We start from the raw sequence: 21,859 nt of genomic DNA on the forward strand, positions 1-21,859 counted from the left end.
ATAGAGGTATCCCAAAAGTTTCGTTAGCAACAAGGAAAATAAAATAAAATAAAAAAGAATGGAGAACTCATTAAGAGTTCTGCAGTCTAAACACACAGAATAGTTTTAATGCCTTTCAAAATTATATATAATGCAGGAATAAGAGACCGTCTTCAGGGATTTTATTGTAGGAGGTTATTTACCTCTTTATGTTCTAAGCAGTTTCTCAAGACCCCAGGTAAGGTCTCCTCAAGGTATATACATTTGAAATGTGGGGTCTTTGCCCCCTGTCCCATCTGGCTTATCTTATCCTTGCTGCTCCCCTCTTCATTGTACTTCATGAGGGGGGTCTGTTCATTTTTCAGGGTCCAGGTGACACCCCTCTGAGGAGGGAGAAAAGGAGCTTCCCAATTGCATGGGATGAGGACAGCTGCTGCTTCTCCTGGGTGTCCCACCTGCTCGCTATAGCCATGGCTGCCTCTGCTCTTCAGTTTTATACCAGTTTACGCCTTCTCCAGTTGAACAGGTTCAAGGACACGGGATTTCCAATGATAAAAAGGTATAAAATCAAACCAAGAGCTCATAGGTCCTCCAAAACCCACAGCCAAATAACGACTCCCACTCTCCTGGCATGCTGAGGTCTCAGGCAAAATAAGAGCAAATTTGTACAGGAAACAAGGGATGTCTTTTACATAACACAGATTGGGCTTCTGCTCCCAATCCTTGGGTGTCGACCTATGAACAACAATGCCCTCTTTCAGAATTATGTCTTCTCTCCCATGGTCAGGGATGCTACCTGAGTCCTAGTTCAAGCCTGAAAGCCCAGCACACACTTATTTCATAACTAAAGAGGGAGGAGAACTGTGATAAAAAGAAACTCAGTTAATTACAGAATGCTAATTTAGTGTGGAAATATTTCTTTATTGAGCAAATAGTCTGTGGAATTTTTGAAAGGAGGAGGGTTTGGTTTGTCTGTTTTGAACCTGTCAAACTATACTGAGCATTAACCCTTATGCACACTGTCACACTGAGTATAAAAATTTTAATGTCCATATTTACAGAATCTTCTTCCCAGATGAAACAAAACTTCATTTAAGTTCCTCAGATGATGATAATGATAGTACTAATAAAATGGCCCCCTTTTATCAATAAATGGGCTTTGAGAAATGACCCCACTAAATACAAATCCAAAGTCATCTTCATGTATGTCTCTGAAGAGTTGGAGTGGAATTCTATCACACAATGTCCTCAAGGAGGCTCTTCACCTTCCTGAACTCTAAAGAGGTCGCCTATCTTTGCCCTAATCCCAGCAAATGAGATCCAACAGCAGCCCTAAAATAAATAGGAGAAGTGAGCTTATGATGTTGATTTACCACGCTTGAGCAAACTGCTTTGTGAATCTATTGGTGTCTCCCAGGATGTATTTTAATGATCTGCCTGAGGTGAACTGAGCAATGATTAAAAGACAAGAACCCTCAAGATCTTCTAAGAAGGGAATTACGATGTCTACACGCATGGTGAAGCGGCTGTCTGATTCACCTTTCCTCCCTCACCCCTCAAGCCTCTGCAGACCATGGCCTTCTCAGGACAAGGCGAGCGGCCGCCCTGTGCCATGTGGGACCCATGCAGCCTTCCTTGTCCGCGGCCAGCCCTCTAAACCTGCACCTTCTCGGCCGAGTCCTCCTTCATCCCGACCATCCATCCTTCGGCTTCTCTAGCAGGGACAGTTTGCTCTTGAGGGAAACAGGAGGAAGGGGCCACGAGGTATCCAAAGAAAAGTCTTTTCAACATAGCTCATTTTCTTTTAACTTGTCTTAGAACCAAAGCAAAGTCCTGTTGGAGGGTCAGAACACGCTGATTTTTTTTTTGGCTACACTCCTCTTCCCCCAAGTTACAAAGTACTAGCTGGGAACCTTCCCGGGGAACACGTTCGATCGGGCGGCTTTGTAGAGACAGGCCTTTGTCCAGAGGTGCTTCACATCAAGTTTACCTTGACAGAGGCTCCCTGTGCCTGTACCTTAATCATCAAGCCAGGGCGCCCTTTAGAGAGAGAAGCCAGGGAGAGGAGAGCGGCAGACTCCAGCAGCACCCAGCACTTTATGTCTCCTCCCAGCTTAGTGGCTCAGGGGGCTACAGCGATAAACCAATCGAAAATACAAAATTCTTCAATAAATACATATCCTCCCTCTGTCTCTCTCATGCACACACATATGCATGCATGCACACGCGCGCGCACACACACACGGACCCCCAAAAGCAGCATTACCTGTTCCTGCTGCTGCACGGATTTCCCCGAAGCGCTTGGCTCCTTGGCTGTGGTCATGGTCTGTCCAGGCGCTTCCCACCACTGGGGCAGGTGGGGTCTGACGGCGAGTTGGGAGCCACCAGAGTCCAAGCGGTAAGGTGAGGAGGAGTGTGATTTTAGTCCATACTTCCGAAATCACAAGGCTATTTTGGGGAGGGTGGGGGAGGGAGGGTGGGCAGACAAGCCGAGTTTGCTCTTTAAATGCAAACAGCAGAGAGAGGATCCGAAGGAGGAAGCTGCCGCTGCTAAGCGGGGCTTCTCCAATTAGCAACAGCCTCTGCAATCGCCACAGAAACAATGATAACTGCTTAGCAACCGGCAAGTGGCGGCTGGGTGCAGGAAGAGGACCCGAGCGATGCGCGCTGCCTCCTCGCCCGCCTCCCGGCCCGGTGCGCACGGCGCATGCTCCAGGCCCCCCCCCGCTCCACCGGGCTGGGGCTGGGGCTGGGGCTGGGGCTGGGGCTGGGGAGCGGGTCGCAGAGGCAGCGACTGCCGAGGAGACGCCGCGCCCGTAGCCACAGCCTGGGTCACCGCATCCATCAGAGCCCCGCGCCGCGCCCGGGTGTCTGAACCTGCGGTCCCCGCGCAGGGCGCGCCAGACAGCACATACCTGGACAGGGGGCAGGGGTGGCCCCAGGAGGGATGCCCTTTGTTTTTTCTTGGTGCAAAGTGTCTGATGCGTGTTTGAGAAGGAAGGGGGTCTGGGAGCACCGGAGGCAGACAGCTTTTCTGTTTGCCCAGTGGATTTGGCAGGAACACGGGTTGTTGAAATCTTGGCCTTTATTTTCCTTAAAATTCAGAAAACTTATGTTCCATCGTTAGAATCAAAGAATCTACATTTCCCTAAGAAAATCAACCAGGACCTCAAGGGTGTTTGTCCGTTAAAAGAAAGACAGGGAGAAAAAAAAAAAATCCCAGCCTGTGTGATGACCTTACAGAAACATGAGGGCTCCCCGACTGTGTCCTGAGCTCAAGGAGAAAGAGACAAAGCAGGACACGAGATGGCCTGTCTAGCACTCCCTGCCTGAGGGCAGAGGCCGCTGTCCTGTCCTGACCCAGGTACCGCTGCCCCTGCCTGGCTCCCTGTAGCTGAACAGTTAAGTGGGTGGAGTGGACATGCAGGTGGCAGACTCTAAGGAAAGTGCAATCAGCCAGTCATTTGCAGGTGGGAGTATCTCCTGGCCCTCCAGAAGCTCAGAACTCAGGGCCCAGAGGCCTGGCACTGCTCTTCTGCACTCCGGGCCAGTGTGTGGCCAAGCTCTGTGTTGATGCATTTCCCACTCCTAGTCTGGAACCTGTACTTTCACCCATTGGCACTTGGTCACAGGCATTCACTGGTCTGAGAGTTTAGCCGTTTATATATACGGGGAACTCTCAATAATAAAGTCCTTCAGGCCAGGGCCTGAATTGATTGCTCTAGTCTTTGCACCTCTGTGACGCCCAATATAGTTCCTTACAGAAAAGACGCCAAATAGACCTGTTTCCATTTAAAAGGTATTGACGATTTCCCCTTGTTCAGCCCCTTTCCAATGCCCAGCACTGCTTCCCGCCCCGTCATTTTACAAAAACAAACCAGCCAGCAAAATGCCGGGCACTGTGTGCTTCTTTGGAATTGATGGCTGAATCCAAATCATGGCAGAGTGGCTGGTCACCTCTACCACGGCCTGAACTTAATTCTGGTCTGAGTATTTATTTAGCACAGACTCTAAGAAGTCTGGGTGGATGGCTGGTAGCTTGCATGATTCGGCCCCAGGGGTAAAGAAATGAAAACCCCGTGTGAAACCCTTGCCATGTGGTATGGGTGTGCTCAGCCTTGGTTGCACTGGCTTAGACTCCTGCCCGGGACAGGGAGGTCCAGGGGTGGGTACAGCAGTGGTATCAATTCCCAGCTTGTCTTTGTGACCCTGCCTACTGGGATGCTAGAAACCTAAGTTCTTATCAGCGTTGGTAGGAGGGACTGGGCCAAGGCCAAGCAAGAGTCGGCCTCAGAGGGTCTTCCTACAGTCACAGGTTCCTCAGTGCAAGGTCCCTCCTTGGTCACATCTCTGGCCCCGGGAGCCACTGCGGTGTGAAGTCACCAAGCCAATCTGTCACGGAGGCCCCAGCAGCCGAGTAAATAGGGGTTCACAAAGAAGGGCTGGGTAGCCCTCTCCCAGCAGTCACTCTCCCCTCACACACTTGAAATGCAGTTGATCCCTGGAGGACCTGAGTCACAGGGAAAATCACAGCCCCTGCCTTAAAGTAGGCCTGCGCAGTTTCAGCCTGAGTTGCTCAGGACCTCAGATCACCCTGTCCTTCTGAGACTCCTCTTAAACCTAAAACCCCAATGGTGGCAGGTGCCTGTAATTCCAGCTACTTGGGAGGCTGAGGCAGGAGAATCGCTTGAACCCGGGAGGCAGAGGTTGCAGTGAGCTCTGATCATGCCATTGCACTCCAGTTTGGGTGACAGGGCGAGACTCCGTTTCAAAACAAACAAAACTAAAACCCCAGGGCTGGGTCAAATGTTGAGCCCTCATCTGTTCACATCTTAGGAAGGATTCATCGCTCACCCACTGAGGCCGTGGGCTTGACCCAGGAGTGAAGACAGCAGACAGGAGGAAGACAGGTCTCCTTTATTGATTCTAGGACCCCTGACCTAAACCCTAAACTGAGGAGTGGTACCTCGGGGGTGCTCAGCAGTGCATGCTGGGGAATCCATGTGGGTGCGTCCCATTTTACTTCTCAGTAAAGAGCTTAAAATATTTTTTTACACCTGAACAAATACGGATAGAGTGCAAAGTCTGTGGGTATTTGTAAAGTGATACATGATCCTTCAAAGGAATGTCCTGCTGGGATCAGATTGCTTGGACTTTGACCAGCCAGGCCCTACCAGGGCTCCCCACCTCGCTCACTCATCTACTCTGTCATTCACCCATCTGTCATCAGGAGCCTCCAGGTGGGGAAGTTTAGGAATTACTGGTGGAGAACCAAGCCAGGTTGTGCCACTCAGTACCTTTGATTGGAACACTCTGGTACCAGGTTCTCAGCTGCCCACCTTTTTACATACTTGACTTTGTCTGTTTTTAAAAACAACAGAGCGAGATATCCTGCCATTGGTGACAGCATGAATGAACCTGGAGGGAAGATGCCAAGAGAAATGAGCCAGGCACAGAAGAACAAATGCTTTGTGGTTCCACTTCTATGAGGCATCACAAGTAGCCAGACTCATGGAGGCAAAAGGAACAGGGTAGTGGTTGCCTGGGACTGCTGGGACGGGGAGGTGGGGAGTTGCTAATTACAAGGCATAAAGTCTCAATTATGTGAGATGAATAAGCTTGAAAGATCTGCTGTACAACCTTGTACCTACAGATAACTTGCACACTAAAAATTCATTAAGAGGGTAGATCATGAGGTCAGGAGATTGAGACCATCCTGGATAACATGGGGAAACCCTGTCTCTGCTAAAAATGCAAAAAATTAGCCGGGCGTGGTGGTGGCAAGCTCCTGTAGTTCCAGCTACTCGGGAGGCTGAGGCAGGAGAATCACTTGAACCTGGGCAGTGAGCCGAGACTGAGACACTGCACTCCGGCCTGGGTGAAAGAGCGAGACTCCGTCTCAAATAAAATAAAGAGGGCAGATCTCGTATTAAGTGTTCTTACCACAATGAAATAGACTGCCTTTTATTCATATTTCAAAATTAATCAGTATGCCTCCAGAGAGCAAACATTGTACTTAAGTTTATCCTCTCAAGCTAAAAGTGTTTGCTTATTACTGCAAATACAGAAAGGCCTATCTCTCATTGGAGATCAAAACTAAATCTACCTGGGCATTATTAGTGCCATCATTTAGAGCTCCGTGGTCAAAGAGAAGGTTAACAACTGACAAATACAGGACGTGTTACCCCCTAAAGTTGTGCAGACCAAGAGAAAATACAAGACTTTACAGGCTCACTTCTAGAAAGCAGCATCTATAAGTATTATAGTTTTCAGTAACTACAGACTGCAGTGAAAGCAATTCAGAGAAGACGTGAGGATGAATCTAGTAGGGGCAAGAGGGGGGAAAAAGAGCCAGACTTCACTCCTTTCCAGCGCCTTGCACAGAAGAGGTGCTCAGTGAGTACTGACTTGGCGTCAGACATACTTAGCAAAGAAAGACATGACGTGCTTACCTGCCCTTAATCATAACAATAACAATGGCCAAGCTACCTGCAGCAGTGTAAGTGCTAGATGGCTAATATCTGACCTCACACCTCCAGCAACTCTACGAGGCAGACTGTTATTTCCCCTATTTTACAGGTGAGGAAATTGATATTCAGAAAAATTAATACGAAACCCAAGGTCACTCAGAGCAAGTAACTCACAGCAGAACAGGAACCTTGGCAGTCTAGACCCTAAACCACCATATAACATCGTCTGTGTGTGTCTGTGTCCTAATCTGTCTTCTTATAGGGACATCAGTCCTATTAAATTAGGGCCCACCCATAGGACCTCATTTTAACTTGATTTACCTCTTTAAAGACCGTATCTCCAAATATCATCACATTCTGAAGCGCTGGGTGTTAAGACTTCAACACATGGATTTTTGGAGGACCCAACAGCCCGTAATAATGATTACTATGCCCATTTCACTTATGAGGGAAGTGAGACTTGAACTGATAAGAAACTCTTCCAAGTTCATGGTCAGCAGAAAATGGCAGAGTTGGCATTCATATCCAGAGGTTTGATCGAAACCCTTGCCCCAACCCCACACACACATACACACATCCTGTGTCTCTTCAGATCCTTCCAAAGTGCTTGGGCAGGAGATCCAGCCCCAGATTCTCCAAAGAAGTTTAAGACATCTCAAGTCATGTCTGTCTACTCCAGCTTCTGCTAAGAAACAGCCAGCTCAAGGGGTCTTGCTATGACCTTGACTCTGGGCCAGTGCCTCCCTTTGTGTCTGGGAAGAGTTCCAATTTGGTGGAGCACAAGTACCTTGCAAGGGGCGTCTTGGAAGAAGTGCTGATCTCAGTGCTTCCCTAGTGAAGGCTCCTTGTGTCTGCAAGTAAAAGCACTTCCATTTTGCAGCTAAGTACTCTCATGGCAGCCAATAAACACACTTCGCAAAGACTGTACCAGGGCCTGATGCTCAGCCAACACAGCTCTTCTCTGTGCTCGCTGGGCACAGGTACCCCATGGTGCCTATGGGGAGCATGGAGGCAGGCCCACCTGCCGACCGGGGACTCCAGCAGCCACTTGTCTTGCCATGCTATTCACCTCCCACTCCCATGGGCACTTTTGCCCAGTTCTATGAGCAATCTCTCAGACACCTGCAACCAGCCTGACAAATGGATTTGAGGCGCAATCAGTCCTATGCAGGTGCAACTAAGGAGAAGCTTTTTCACCTGGGAAAGCCAATCTAGCCTTAGCCGTTCTCTCCCCTCCAGATGTGTGTGAGTAGGGCTGCTGGCAGAGGCACAGCTAATTAGGTTTGTCTGTAGCCGTGCAGGCCTGCATCCCTCTGCAGCCTGATGCAATTTCTCCCTCTTCGGATTGACGCTCACCTTGCCCTAAGTAGGCAATCAGCTGTAGTTGCTTTGCTTCAAACATCGTTTAATCAGCAAGTGTTGACCCAGGACCTACTATGTGCAGACGAAACCCCTACAAAAAGCAGGCTGACCTGCTGCAGGAAGATCGAGATCAGAATGTCTTTAAATTGTGAGTTGTGATGATTTTGGATTGTAAGTCTTTGCCATCTGCAAGAGAAGTCACTTCTTCTAACTTACAATTCCCCAAAAATAAAAATGAATGTGGGGCAGCAGGGCACGATTCTTCTGGAGTCATGCCAGGATCCAAAGAAACTAGTTGGAAAGAAATAAAACAAACAAACAAACAAAAAAACCCATACTTTTTCTTCAACTCGTACAAACACTGAACAAGATCAAGGTGGGATGGAACTGTGGATGAGGTTTCTGGCCTGAGGACCAGCTTCCCAACAATCGGCCACTGCGTGCCCACTGTCACCTCAGACATTTCAACTGGAAATCTCCATCTCCCAATGAGGCGTTCTCGCTGCACTCGGAGGCTTGTTTGGGTTTGGTTTTGGTTTTCTCTTGCATGCCCATTACTTAAATGCTGAGGTTCCTGGAAGCTGCTGGGTCTACGTGGTCAGTGCTCACCGGGGTAAGGAGTCGTGGGCAATCCAAAAGCCAGCAGCCCTTTGAGGGAAGGGTCTGGGAAGACAAAGGAAAGGATCTAGGAAGAGAAAGAAAGTGCACCAAAAATGGACCCAAATCACCTGTGAGAGCCTTACAGCCTGGTAAACCTCACCTGGGGAGGAGGAAGTCTCTGAAGCCAAATTCAGTTCTCAGCTGGCAGAACACGCCTCTTGTGTCCACTAATCTAACCCTGGGGAATTATTTCTCGTTCAGTAAGAATGTCTGAAAGAAGAACCAAGGCAATTTGGTGTGGGCAGGGAGGCCGAGGGTCTCACGGATGAGAACACAGACCAGAACCAGGCCTAACAAGCAAGACTGAATATCTGGGCCCATTTTGTCCACACTTTAAATTATAGCTGGGAGAGTTAACTTGGCCCAAAGGCTGTCCCTCCCCCAGGCTTCGAGAAGAAGAGCTTCCTCTTGGTAGGATCAACCAAGAGAGCTGCAGGGGCCACGGCTTTCTCTCCCAGCAGGGTATGGACGGTGAGGGTTGGCTGGGACAGAGTTCCCAAAGGCCCTAACCCACTCATCGCCTTCCCCCCATGCTTCAGGCACTACTGCTAGAGAAAAGGATACAATGCTTTTTCTTTGGTTAAAAGAAAACGGGTACATCTCTTGAACTAGAAGTGGGAAAAGGCTAGAGTCACACCCGGGTGATGTGGGGCTTCCTTCGTTTTAAATTGTTTCTTTATTTGTAAGAAAAATAAGAACGTGGAGGTGCAATAAGAACACAGGCACAAATGGGTAGTTTAATGTCTGCCTGCCCTTCCATGTCCCTTCTCTTGTGTTTCCATAATATTAGAATGCTGTGGATAAGGAGTACATCCCCCCACTGCCCCGGAATGAATGGGCTAGATGAATGGGCTGCACATGCAGCAGGGGTTTCCAGAGACACAGAACCAATAGCGTGTGTGTGTGTGTGTGTGTGTGTGTGGAGAGAGAGAGAGAGACAGATTTTTAAGGATGGTGGATTGTGGGGACTGGCAGATGTGAAGTCTGCAGGGTAGGGCAGCTGGCTAGAAACGCTGGGAAGAGTTGGGATGGTGGCTCAAGCCTGAAGGCTGTCTGGAGGCAGACTCCTTTCCTCCCTGGGAGACTTCACTATTTTCTCCTAAAGCCTTCAACTAATCAGATGAGGCCCACCCACCTGGTAGAGGGGGACCTGCTCTACTCCATGTCCGCTAACTGAATTATTAATCACATCTTCAAAACAAAACTCCACAGAAACATGTCACCTGGCATTTGAGAAAACGCTGGGTACTGTGGCCTAGCCAAGCTGACCCCTAAAACTCACCATGACAGGCAGCAACTAGCAGAGCTGGTCGCAGTATCTGTCAGGGTGCATGCTCTTCATTTACCCTCTCCTTCTCCTACCTGCCTTTTCCATCTTCCTACTGGAAATGCTTGCTACAATCTGGAACCACAAGACCAAGCCCTTCATGTGAGAAAATACAATAGAATGAGCGGAGGCTTTTGTGAGAAGAGCAGTCATAGCATCCCTGGACTACTTGTCTCCAAACTGTGTTTACAAGAAAGAGAAATAGACTTCTCCTGTGTACAGGGCACTGTTATTTTAGGTTTTCTGGCATGTACAACCAAGCCAAAGTTGATACAGTACAAGTCCTTCTTCTGTTTCCTGTTCATATTACTCCCATCCATTGTGTTCAGAGTGCCCTGAAGAGATAGCAGAGAATACTGGCAAGAAACAGTACTTGGTTTGCCTTATTGGACCTCCTATATTTATGTTGATTTCCAGATGTAGCAAGTGCATGAGCATCTAAACAAGGGTAGGAAAACCAGGGCTCATGGGCCAAACCTGGCCCCCTTCTTATTTTGTAAATAAAGTTTTATTGGGATGCAGCTATGCCCATTTACTTATATACTGTCTAATGGCTGCCTATGTACTACAACAGCAGAGGTAACAGGTGTGGCAAAGGCCATGTGGCTGTAAAGTGTAAAATATGTAGTACCTGGTTCTTTGCAGAAAGAATTTGCCCACCCCGGTCTACAGCAACTCTGTTACACATCAAGTAATGGTAGGTCATTTTACTCAGCATCACAACTCAATAAAAAAAAAAAAATCTTCTGATATTAAAGTAGGCTATCCCTCACCCTCCAAAAAGAAAAACAAGAGAAAAAAATAAAACCGAATACATTTCTCAATCAACCTAGCAGATATGCCGTTCAGGAATAAAGATGTTTACACTGCTTAAGGCAGTACACTTCCTACATGGCTTGTCAGCATGTATCTCCTTTCTTGTCTACCGTGAACTGAGACTGACTGATGGATCCATCCATGGTTAAACGTGTGGATCCTGCATCCTCTCCAAATGCCACAGCAAGTTTCATCAAACAGGGCTCAGTGCCCAATTCTAAGGAACTAGAATCTCCTACAGATTGGGGAAATGCTGAAAGCATTCAAAGAGTTCACCAAATCCATACCCACTATCACTTAGAGTTAGCACTCACTCAAATGTATGTGTTTGAATAAACAAATGTGTCATGGGGGGTCTTCAGGTTTCAAGGAATTCTAGTACACATCACATGGGAAGGCTTTTCATCTTTTCTCTTCCTAAACTTCCCTTACTCATCATAAACCTTCATGACAAGATAACGGTAATCACAGTGCTGCCGCTAAGGCTGTCACTTTGCCTGGGAACTAAGGACACAGGAGGCTGGGCCTGAGCCCATGTGTCCAGCTGCCTGGGAAGCCAATGGCTTTGTGTTTACTGAGAAACTGCTGTGTGCTAGCTGCTTTGTATATAAAGTCAGGAAATCTTCTCTCACTGTCTCACCGTCTAATAGAAGAGGGAAACTTGTAAATAAATGTCTTTTGGTCCTATCTTAAGAATTACAAGAAGATAGCCTATGGGGACAGTGTGGAGGCAACCTGGGTGTCCATCCTTGTGGAACAGATTGGATGCACACCGTGCAATGCTAAGCAGCAATTAGAAGCAACGGCTTATGTGTACACAGAGCAATAAGCAATGGATTATGCGTACACAGAGCAACATGGAGGGACCATAAACACAGTACTTAAGGATAAAAAGAAGAATCTAAATATAAATGTAAATATACACAAAACACATAAGGCATCCATGTATAAACTCAAACCATTTAACAAATTTAAAAAATACACTTATACAAAAATGTGTTTTGCAAAAATACATACAAACCAAAAGCTACCCATCAAACATAATATCATGTGTGCTGAGGGTAGGGAGGGGAAGGGGAGTGGATTATGAGGGAAATAAGGAAAAAGGAAGTGAAGGAAGGAGGAAGAAAGGATGGTGGTTCTTGCTAGGATCATTGATGCTGACGTGCTATGAACTTCCCCTCTCGAAATCTGTTCCCTTGCCTGTAAGTGAGGGTAGAGAAAGCCAACATAAAATGTACTGAGGGCCCTCTGCAGCCCTGCGTTATCAGGCACACTATCTTATCTAACCTTCACAATGATCCTAGGAAGGAATTTACAGATATGAAAATTGATGCTTAGAGGAAATGGATAATTTGCCCAAGGTCACATAGATAGTGGTTTGATTGACAGCTCGGGTGTAAATCCCATCTCTAACTCTCAGTCTCTGCGCAATTTGTATGAACAACACACTCCCTAAATTCCGTGTTCAGGTTACCCGCCAGCTCATGTCTTCACCCCAGCTTTGGGCTGGTGGCCTCTGGGCAATCATGAGAGGAGACCAGATGCGATACTAACAGTTTGAAAATCTTGTTTCACAATTCTCGTGTTTCACTCCAAAGTGGCTGGATTTCATTCCAGTTGTTTTGCCTCTCATGTCTGGCCCTGCACAATTTCACACCTTTGAATGCAGCTGCAGAGCAAGGGAGCGCTGGCACAGGCGGGTCTGCCCACAGGCTGGCCTTCGATGGCATGGCACCGCTGTGCTCCTCCTCAGGCACCTCCTACCACCAGATGACCTTGGTGACGGCAGCATGACAGATGCCTTGTTTATGTTTTTTTAACAGCTCCAGGTGACATTTTTGGGGCTGTCTGCTCAGCTGGAATTTGGTACCAGCTGTGGAACGAGCCCACAGATTGTTTGGGGAACACAAGCCAGGGTGGGTGATGCAGATGTTTCCACTACTGTGCTGTCTTCAGTGGCCTGTAGGGAAAGGTATCCCAAAGAAGTCCTCTGGAGTTGCCCCCTGGCTGGGGTTCGACGTCCTCTTCTTGTTTCCCAGAAACTCTGCTCCCCTCCATGCCTTCTGGGCTAGACCTCACTGTTTAGCAACAGGATTGGAGTCAGGAAAGATTTTCACACCTACATAGGAGAATGTCTTATGTAAAATATCCCCCAAACCTTCATGTGCCCATACTTTATTTTCAACATGAAATACATGAATTAACAGACCCATGCAGAAAATTCCCAGAGAAGGATCAGTTCATACAATCCCCACTGGCCAACTTTGCAACACATATATCATTTGGCCTTGGGGAATTGTGTAAATGACAATATAAATGACATTCAAGTAGGCCACTAAAAACTGGAAATATGTATAAGCAAGAGAAATCTAAAACACTTGGCATCTTCCCCTAGAAGGCGTCATCAAAGACACCAGCCCGAGTCCCACTCTCAACTCCTTCCACTTGATGAGCTCCTAGTCATCCTTTAGTGCCCTGTGCAAATGTCACCTCCTACTCCAGGCTTGTGTGAAGCACTTGTTACCTTAGAGCATCACTGACCACTTCTCTGCCTGGCCCTGCCTGTGAGTTTCTCCGTGGCAGAAGCCAGGTAAGATAAAGCATTGCCCATCAGTGAAAGGAATTAGCTTTGAAGCCAGAATAATTTCTTGTTTGCAAATCCCAGGTCATTTCACTTGCTGGCTATGTTCACCAGAGTTAATGAGATAAAAAGTCTGTAAAGCAATGGACACATAGTAGAGACTCCAAAACTGGCTCTTGTCATGGCTAGGCTGAGGTCTCCGTAAGGGCAGGTCTTATTCATCTTTGCATCCTGTGTGCACTTAGCACACAGGAAACAATGAAATAATGTGTGTATCAGAGAGAGGACTTTTGGAAAACCTGACTGTCACCTAGACCGAAATCAAGAGACAAGAGCATCTCTACGTGATATGCTTAGATAGGTCACAACCAGTTCATTCATTTTAGGTAACTCATCATCTGCAAAGTAGTGCAGACAGAATCGCAATGTACAGAGCTTCTCATAGAACCTCACAGGGTAGTATGGTCACAGTTCATGAATAACTGAAAGATGTCAACATGAACTAGAAAACATTTACGTAGGCCGCCCTGAGAGAATGGAAATGAATTCAGCAGAAAGAAAATGTGGGCCAAAATGACTCAGCCAGATGTTTCCAAATTGTGCTAGAGAAACCTTTCCTAGGCTGCCAGGATGAAGGAGTTGATAGGGGGAGGCTTGCCTAGAACTTGGGGCTCCATTTCCACCCTCTCCCCTTCTCATCCTTCAGCCCACACAGCTCCACTTTTATCTCCTTTATGTGAATTACAATCATCGGAACAAAGAGCTCCGCAGCTTAAAACACTTGGGGATCACTGAATCCTACGCTACAGATGAACACTTCTGAAAGGAGAAAGGATGAAAAAGGAGGAGTGATGACCACTAAAGCAAAGGCTTCTTACATGTTAGAAGTCAAAGATGAAATATCAGCGGAAGCTAGATTCCATCATTCATCAGACAGGCATAAGTATTACCTATGACTTATATCTTAAGTGTTTCTTTTGCTGACAATTAAAACTAGGTGAAAGTCATTAGGAAACAGAGCCCAGCCTATCAACTTAAAAAAAGAGGATTTCCTAAATGAAGTAATAAATGAGATACGGAATGGGACATCAGAATTGCTATCAACCCCCACAAGAAACAACAAAGATAACTACTTAGGGAACATAAAAACACCAAATGAAGACAATTACCTTTCTAAGATAATTTTTAAAGCCCAAGATTTCTATTATGAAATTAATTTAATCTGTCTCTTATTGTGTTAATCAGTGTCGAAAGAGAGAAGGTAGAATAAAATAAAAAACGTAAGTGGATAAATACATTTTAGGTATTTCCTATTAGAACATAAACTCTTCAGAAAGGTATTGTTTTGTGTAACTTTTGTGAAACGCGATCTCCTGTGAACTATTGGAACTCCACAGTGCTAAGTTCCCTAGGAAATCAAAAACGAGACTGCCTGCCCGTGGACCCAGGATTCCTTTTATTCTAAAGCATTTCTTTCCCTTTTAAGAACATTCGTATCCTCAGCTTCTCCAGATGACCTTCTGAAGTTGACACCAGAGCCAACTCCTTCAGAAACCTCAGGTTCCAACACTTGTTAACTTCCCATTTTCAACATATGTATTTGTATAATATGACAAACTGCCAAATCAACCCGGGGGTTTGTGCAATGGGAAAAAGCACATCTGAAATGAATTGGTTTCATAGCGAATTATGTGTCTTTACAAACAGGCTCAGACGAATGCTGACAGATTGCCCTTGAACTGAACATAGTACACTGGGAAATTAGCCACATTTGAGCCAGATCCCAGAAAAGATGCAAGACTGAAACCCACAAGAGGATTGATGAGTTCTCAAAGCCCACCCTGCGTGGGATGACAGAGAACAGTCGCTAGGGTAAAAGTTGTGGGGGACCAGAAAAGCTGGTATATGTATTTTTTCCTTGTCTAGACTTCAAAATCGCAATTAGGTTTTTATCCTTTGTCGGTGGTGCCATTCATAAAACTATTGATAACAGATACAGCTGACATAAGACATAAGAGTGCCATATCTCTGTATTGACCTGGTTTTGAGAATCTGTCAATGGATCAAGTTGACAAAGAGTAAGGAGTAACCTGACGAGATCCAGGAACATAGTTCTGAGGTTCGGGGCTACCTTCTTCCTTTTCTCTCCTCATCTGCTTTCAGATGCCCCCCTCATCCTTCAGATTAACTGGCCCCAGATGTATATAGATTCCTGCTGTACCTCTGAAAGGGCATGAAGCTGATATGCTCCTTTATTCTGAGGTATTAAGATGGAATATGCTTTTCTTCTCTGAAGTGTTTATGTTCTGATAGGAAATTCCAAAAATGTCCATGCCTATTCTGGTCGGTAACTCACCTCTGTGCATCCTTCTTAGGACAAGATGAGAATATGGTAAAATGTGGTCGATTGGACCAGGGTTTGTGACCTGACCCGACAACAGCCGATCTGTAGCCAAAAACTTCCCATGAAGAAATGAGTCAGGTCAATCTAATTGTCCACTGTAGGAACCTGAACTTAGAAATTCAGGAGTCTGTTAGTGGCTAGCAGGGCAGACTGAAGCTTGAAAGTGCAGGAGTGAGCGTCTAGGCTATGAGGATGCAGCCATTACAAAGCAGCTCTGATGGCAATGCACATTCCAGAGGGAGAGAGAGGAGAAGCCATGAGCGAGCATGGAAACCAGTCAGTAAGAAGCAAGAAGGAAGCAAAGCCTCTTTGTGAGAGCTGGACCCTGGAGCGGTCTTGGATCCTGGAGACTCGCCAGTTTTCACTTCTAGGGGTAAGGGGCGTGTCCTTACCATCACAAGTTTTATTCAGAGATAACTGGAATGCAGCTTCCCTTTTTGCAATGAAACCAATCCAACTAAAGCAGCCCGAGCCTGCATTCTGGGGTTCATGCAAACTCAGAGGCCTCCGCTTCAAGCTCGAGTTGGTTTCTAATGTAATGTTGGGGTGGTGGTGAGGGGCAAGTAAAAGGTCCTAATAGGGATTTCCAAGGCCAGGATCCACCTCAGTGACCCTCCCATCTCAGGAGTCAGAAGGAATTCATACGGGATTGTTTTTGGAGAGGAGTGGTGGCTGCAAACTAGGTCAGGTTCTGAAGCCCGGTATTTTCGACTTCCTGAGAGTTTCCACTTCACCTGAAATGAGAGATGGTTATTGGATTCCAGATTGGTCCCTACTTTTCTTTTGTCTCTTGTTTAATTTTTATTGAGCATCTATCATGTCCCAGTTCCTATTTAGACACTGGGGAAGGTCTATCCATACAGGATAGCCCCTGGCTTTGAAGGGCTCCAAGCCTGGTAAGAAGGCAAACAAACAGGGAAGCAAACAGACTCTCTCCAGATTAACACAGGCATGTGCAGAGGAAGAGCAAGGGACCTGCGATTCTAGAATGGCTCATATAAGAAGCCCTGCAGGAACACCAGGGGCCAGTGGACTAGAGGAAAATGGCTGCCAAGTGGGAACATCACATACAAATGCGTCATGAGCAAGAAGGATTTTTTTTTTTTTTTTGAGACAGAGTTTTGCTCTTGTCACCCAGGCTGGAGTCCATTCAATGGTGCATCCTCGGCTCACTGCAACTTCTACCTCCCAGGTTCAAGGGATTCTCCTGCCTCAGCCTCCCTAAGATTTTGAGGAAATTTCAGGAATGTGCATGCCTGGAGTGCAAGGCAGGGGGATGACAGGGAGCAAGGTGAAGGCTCAGATGGCCAAGGAGCCCATCCACTAAGGGAAAAAATCTACTCTGCAAAAATAAAATCAAAGATACTTTTTCAGAGTGTAGAAGATGGACTGGGGCAGAGATACCAGTTTAGGATATTTTTGGAATGGTCCAAGAAAGAAATAAGAAGTGCCTGAAGTAAAACTTTAGAGATGAATAAAAACTTAAAATTAAAATAATGCATCCAGGTATCATTGAGAGAACATGTCGACTAATTACAATTTTATCATTTTCTTTGGAGACGTTTGGCTGCAGCAACATAAATAATTCTCTTCAAGACTCAGAACAAGGTGCTGGCAACGTAAGCAACATTTGTCCCTTGTTTTTACCTTTCATCTGTACTTTTCCTTGGCACTGCACTGTGTCCATGTGTAACTTAATAATAAATGATTTTGTAATGATGGGAATGAATTGCAATGATCACACCTCATTTATTTTTCAACATCCTCGCCCATCTGGTCATTCCAGCAAGCATCACATTTTCTCCCAAACCTTGTATTTCAACCTACGGGCTCCTTAGTTCCTTGTTTGATTAGCCTCATCACCCTGGCTCAAGCGATGACACTTGGTCAGGATTCAGGGAATCTAGCCTCAGTACCCTACACACGGCATAACGCCAGGGCTCCCATCCCCATCAGATGCTGGGGTGGGGATGTTAGGCAAAGACAAATAAATACATCAAAATTCAATGTGTAAAAATTAAGGTATGCTCTCTGAAGTTGTGCAAAGAAGGTGGTCTGCTTAGGTGTTACCACAAGGCCTGCTACTGGTACACACAGTTTATTTATAAGTTGCAGAATCACCCTCACCTTCCAGGCTCACATTTTGTCCCACACTGGGTTTCACTGGGGAAGGGACATGTCATCCCAGTTCACTGCTACATTCCTGACACCTTACTTAGGGCTTAGCATATAGGAGGTGCTCCCTAAATATCTCCAGCCATTGAAGGCATGAGAGGATTGAATTAGCTGAGTGGGTCCTGGTCCCTCTGACTTTCACCCTGGATTCAATGTTGCTGGGGCCTCACAAGCCATAGGTCAAAGTCAGGCTCAGATGGGAAGGACTCTTCATAGTGAGACTAGTTACCCTGAGCCTGCTGTGTTACACATCCCACACTGACGGCCTCTGCTCATCCTGCAAAGGATCCTACGCAACCCTAGGAGTGAGCAGCCAGGGTCTAGATGACTTATCAAGTCTCAGAAATATTTTTCCACCTTAGTTGATGACTGCTTTTTTATTTTCAACCTAGGCGATTCTATTTGAAATCTACCGCTCTACTAACATTTTACCTTCACCACCATCCCCCTTCTCTCACGGTATTTTTTTCTCTTTCTTTCATCAGCTTCTGTTTGGTATTATCGTCTGTCCAGAAATGCCTTTTGCTGCAACTCTGCAAGACTTCCCTTTCAAACAGGGCTGCACTCTGGGCACATTGTATTCTCTGAACTTAACCAGGACAAAGAGATGGTGAGACAATAGTTAGTCAGTCTCAGGGTGGCAGAGTCTGGCATTTTAAAAATAAACCATTTTGAAATTGGTATTTGTGCCAGACTCTTCCTCATGATTTTCATGTTTGTATATAACTTTCCCTTTCATTTCGCTCTATCCACGTGGAACTAGATCTCTTTAAATGTCCTCTAGAATGTCAACGTAACAAAGGCAGGTATTTGCATCTGTTTTTTTTTCACCAGTACATCAGAAGTGCTTCAAACAGCACGATTATTTATAGTAGGTGCTCCACAAATACGGGTTTGAACATTTATTGACACAGCCTTGCAAGGAGCAAAACATGGAGAGATTCATTGTATAAATCAAATTGCTTTATATGAATCATGGCCTCCATGTAGACAACAACTTATTTCAAAAAATGATTTTACACATGATGACATGGTTCAACGCTGCCTTAAGAGGTGGGTGAGGCATAAATCATCTCTCCTCTCCTAAGGAAGAATTGACACAGATGTCAGATGCACAGAGAGGTTGCACTCCTGGTCTGAGGTCACATAGCCCATCAGTAGCAGAACGTGGGACCTGAGTTTTTCTTGGAGTCCTCTGGACACTGGTGGCTTCCTTACAGTGGGAACCCTGGGTAGCTGAGGCATCTCAGTGGACTCTGCCTCTCTCACATATCTTCCCTCGGTCCTGATGCACAGGTCTTATCTTCCAGTGTCTTGTCTTCTGCTCACCTGCTGCCTCCTCTTATCTCTGTCCTTGTCTCTGGGCAGTAGGCTCATACAGCAGAGCTCAGCAGGCTCCCCTGCCAGGCTGCACTGGAGGATGGACCAGGAGTGACCCTTTCTCCAATGGTAACTCTTAGAGAAGCAAACTCCTGAAGCCAGAGTAAGTTTTCGGAGGCTCTAAGGACTTAAATTCAGGGAGGTATGTGCCCGTGGAGAACAACCAAATCTTCTAAGTGCCCAGTCTCTGGGGCACCCCTCTGTAGGGGGACACATAGGTCTCATTCCTCTGGGTGGGAGTAACTTTCACCCCATTTTTAGCAGACTTATTTTCTGTAGAAGAAAGACTATTGCAGTGATGGTCAAATCCTCCAAAACTCTTCAGACACATTCAGGATGGATCCTACCCCATTGCCCCTAGTATCATCCCTCATGTGGGGACAAAAATGGCAGGAACATCTCAGGACAATCTTCCCTCCAGGATGCAGGCCTCATCTCTCCTCCCCGGGTTTTCAGTTGACTGCGTTTTCTACTCTGCCAGACACTCCTGTTCCTGTTTAATCAGGGAAAGTGGGATTTGACAAGAGACCCTTCTGCTGGCCCTTCAGGGAGTCCTGATCTCAGAAGTGTGGCTGAGCTGGCCGTCTCCACGAGCCAAGCAGATGGCCGCTGCGGGGAACACACCGAGCCCTGGCCCTCTCCGGCTCGCAGCTCCCATCTATTCCTCAGCTCCCCTGTTGATCTGTTTTTCTTCTCATTGTGACAGAATTCTTGGAGAATAGATGGCAATGGCAGAGAACAGATCCCACATGGGATCTGTTCAGCAGCATAACAAGCTGACATTTACCTAAAGCAACCAGCGGGGACTGTTACCTTGGGAGATGCTTTGCACTGAGCATGATTTGTCCAAACCCCAGCAACCTGCCCAGCATGAAGAATGAAACCCGTTGTATCTAGAAAGGCAGGGTCATCCACTTGGAAACAGAAAACACTCGTGTGTCGGCAAAGTTTGCTTTTTTGTTCTCCTTCCCTCTGTGGTCATTTTAAACATTGTCACATGTGAACCCTGGCACTAACTAAGCAGGTTTCCCCTTCTAAGTGAGCTTGTGTCTCTCCTGTGTTTGCCAGATATGTCTTCCTGTTGGGAACCACAGCCTTGCTCAGAAGACAGATACTGCATGTTTTCTTTTCTGAAGTAAAGCAATCACAGCCCTAGGCCGGGCGCGGTGGCTCACACCTGTAATCCCAGCACTTTAAGGCAGAGGTGGGTGGATCACTTGAGGTCAGGAGTTTAAGACCAGCCTGGCCAACATGGTGAAACCCTGTCTCTACTAAACATACAAAAATTAGCCAGGCGTGGTAGTGCACGCCTGTGATGCCAGCTGCTCAGGAGGCTGAGGCAGAATTGCTTGAACCCAGGAGGTAGAGGTTGCAATGAGCCAAGATAGCTCCACTGCACTTCAGCCTGGGTGACAGAGTGAGACTGTCTCAAAAGGAAAAAAAAAAAAGAAGAAATCACAGGCATGGGACTGGTGCTGGTGTTAACAATGGGATACTGGCCCTAGCGAGGCTAGGAAGAGTGAGGAGAGAAGAGCTGCTCCCTCAACACTGTGGGGAGGGCTGGACAGTCCCCCAAGGTCACAGTGAAGCTCCATGGCCCTGGAGAGGAATGGAACCATCTGATGTCTGGACTCAATGGTCAACTGGTTACAAACAACCATTTGGAAAGCTTTGCATTAAAATTCAGGTCTTCTCAATAAATACGCGTGCCTACAGGGGAATGTGCAATGAACATTTCAAAGTCCCCTGATGAAGGCTGGCTATGGAGTGGACAAACGCTCCTGCTTGCCTACCTAAGCAAGCTCTTGGTTGCTGCATTCTCTGGTCTGCATGTCCCATGATGGCTGGTGCCGCCTGCAGCCTTACCCTAAGCCTCAGTGTCTGTCCTGAAAGCACATGAGTTGCAGACCATAAGTTCAGTGCCACAAAATGATTTTGCTCGTGGCTACACCGAGGTACATGAAGCTGAGGAAATTGCCCAGGGCTGTTGGCTAAGTTGCACGTTGACTTCAGACCGGGATCTCAGGGTCAATTTTTCTTTTCCTCAGTTCTTGACAAAACTATGTCCCTTCTCAGGGCGCCCACATCCCATTCCTTAAAATCTCAGTGTGCTGCTCAGTTCCACAGTTTGGGAAAATGGAATCTCTTCTTTTGTAATGAACAACACACAAACTATGAAATATTTAGCAGACTGATCAAGAGAATCTATGTTTTTAAAATACTGAGAAATTACCGATATTTTCTTAGAGGTATATTTCAGTATGACAGAGAAAAATGGATGACAAATGGTTCTTGAGAGTGTAAGGATAAACAAGTTTACAAAAGTAGTCCCTCATCTTTCTTATCACCAGTCAAGTTGTCAGAATGAAAAACACACCGGAGTTTTCTTGCAGAAAGTTAAATTGCTATCTCTTTTCAGATTCTGTCTCTCCCACATTCGAAACACATCGGTACTCTGCATGATTGTAATAAATACACAGTGGTAATAGTCAGTGCTGAAATTAAAATAAGATCACCTCTGCATTGTGATATCAATACCTTTTCTCAGGGAAATAGAAGAAGCTTTCATGCTTCTCAAAATATATAACTTTCCTTAAGTGGCCATGTGGCCAGCTCTCACATTTTTAAACCGTTTTCTCACAGGAAGTTACTACGGCTGTGATTTCATAATATCCTAAAATGATATAATAAAACTAGCAGGA

General features: G+C 46.3%; 1 protein-coding gene across 4 annotated transcripts in view; it reads right to left on the minus strand.

Annotated features, from left to right (window-relative positions):
• Positions 1 to 21,859, minus strand: part of DPP6 (dipeptidyl peptidase like 6) — a 1,147,427-nt gene that overhangs the window by 584,591 nt on the left and 540,977 nt on the right. The window contains exon 1 of one of the 4 annotated variants that reach the window (XM_050785805.1): positions 2,246 to 2,688. The exons of the other annotated variants lie outside the window; for them this stretch is intronic. Coding sequence (XP_050641762.1) covers positions 2,246 to 2,302 — 57 coding nt within the window. The 5' untranslated portion in view covers positions 2,303 to 2,688. Of the gene's footprint in view, positions 1 to 2,245; positions 2,689 to 21,859 lie in introns of those variants that run through there. 4 annotated transcript variants of the gene reach the window in all.

The sequence above is a fragment of the Macaca thibetana genome, chromosome 3, assembly GCF_024542745.1.
Source record: "Macaca thibetana thibetana isolate TM-01 chromosome 3, ASM2454274v1, whole genome shotgun sequence".
NCBI lineage: Eukaryota > Metazoa > Chordata > Mammalia > Primates > Cercopithecidae > Macaca > Macaca thibetana.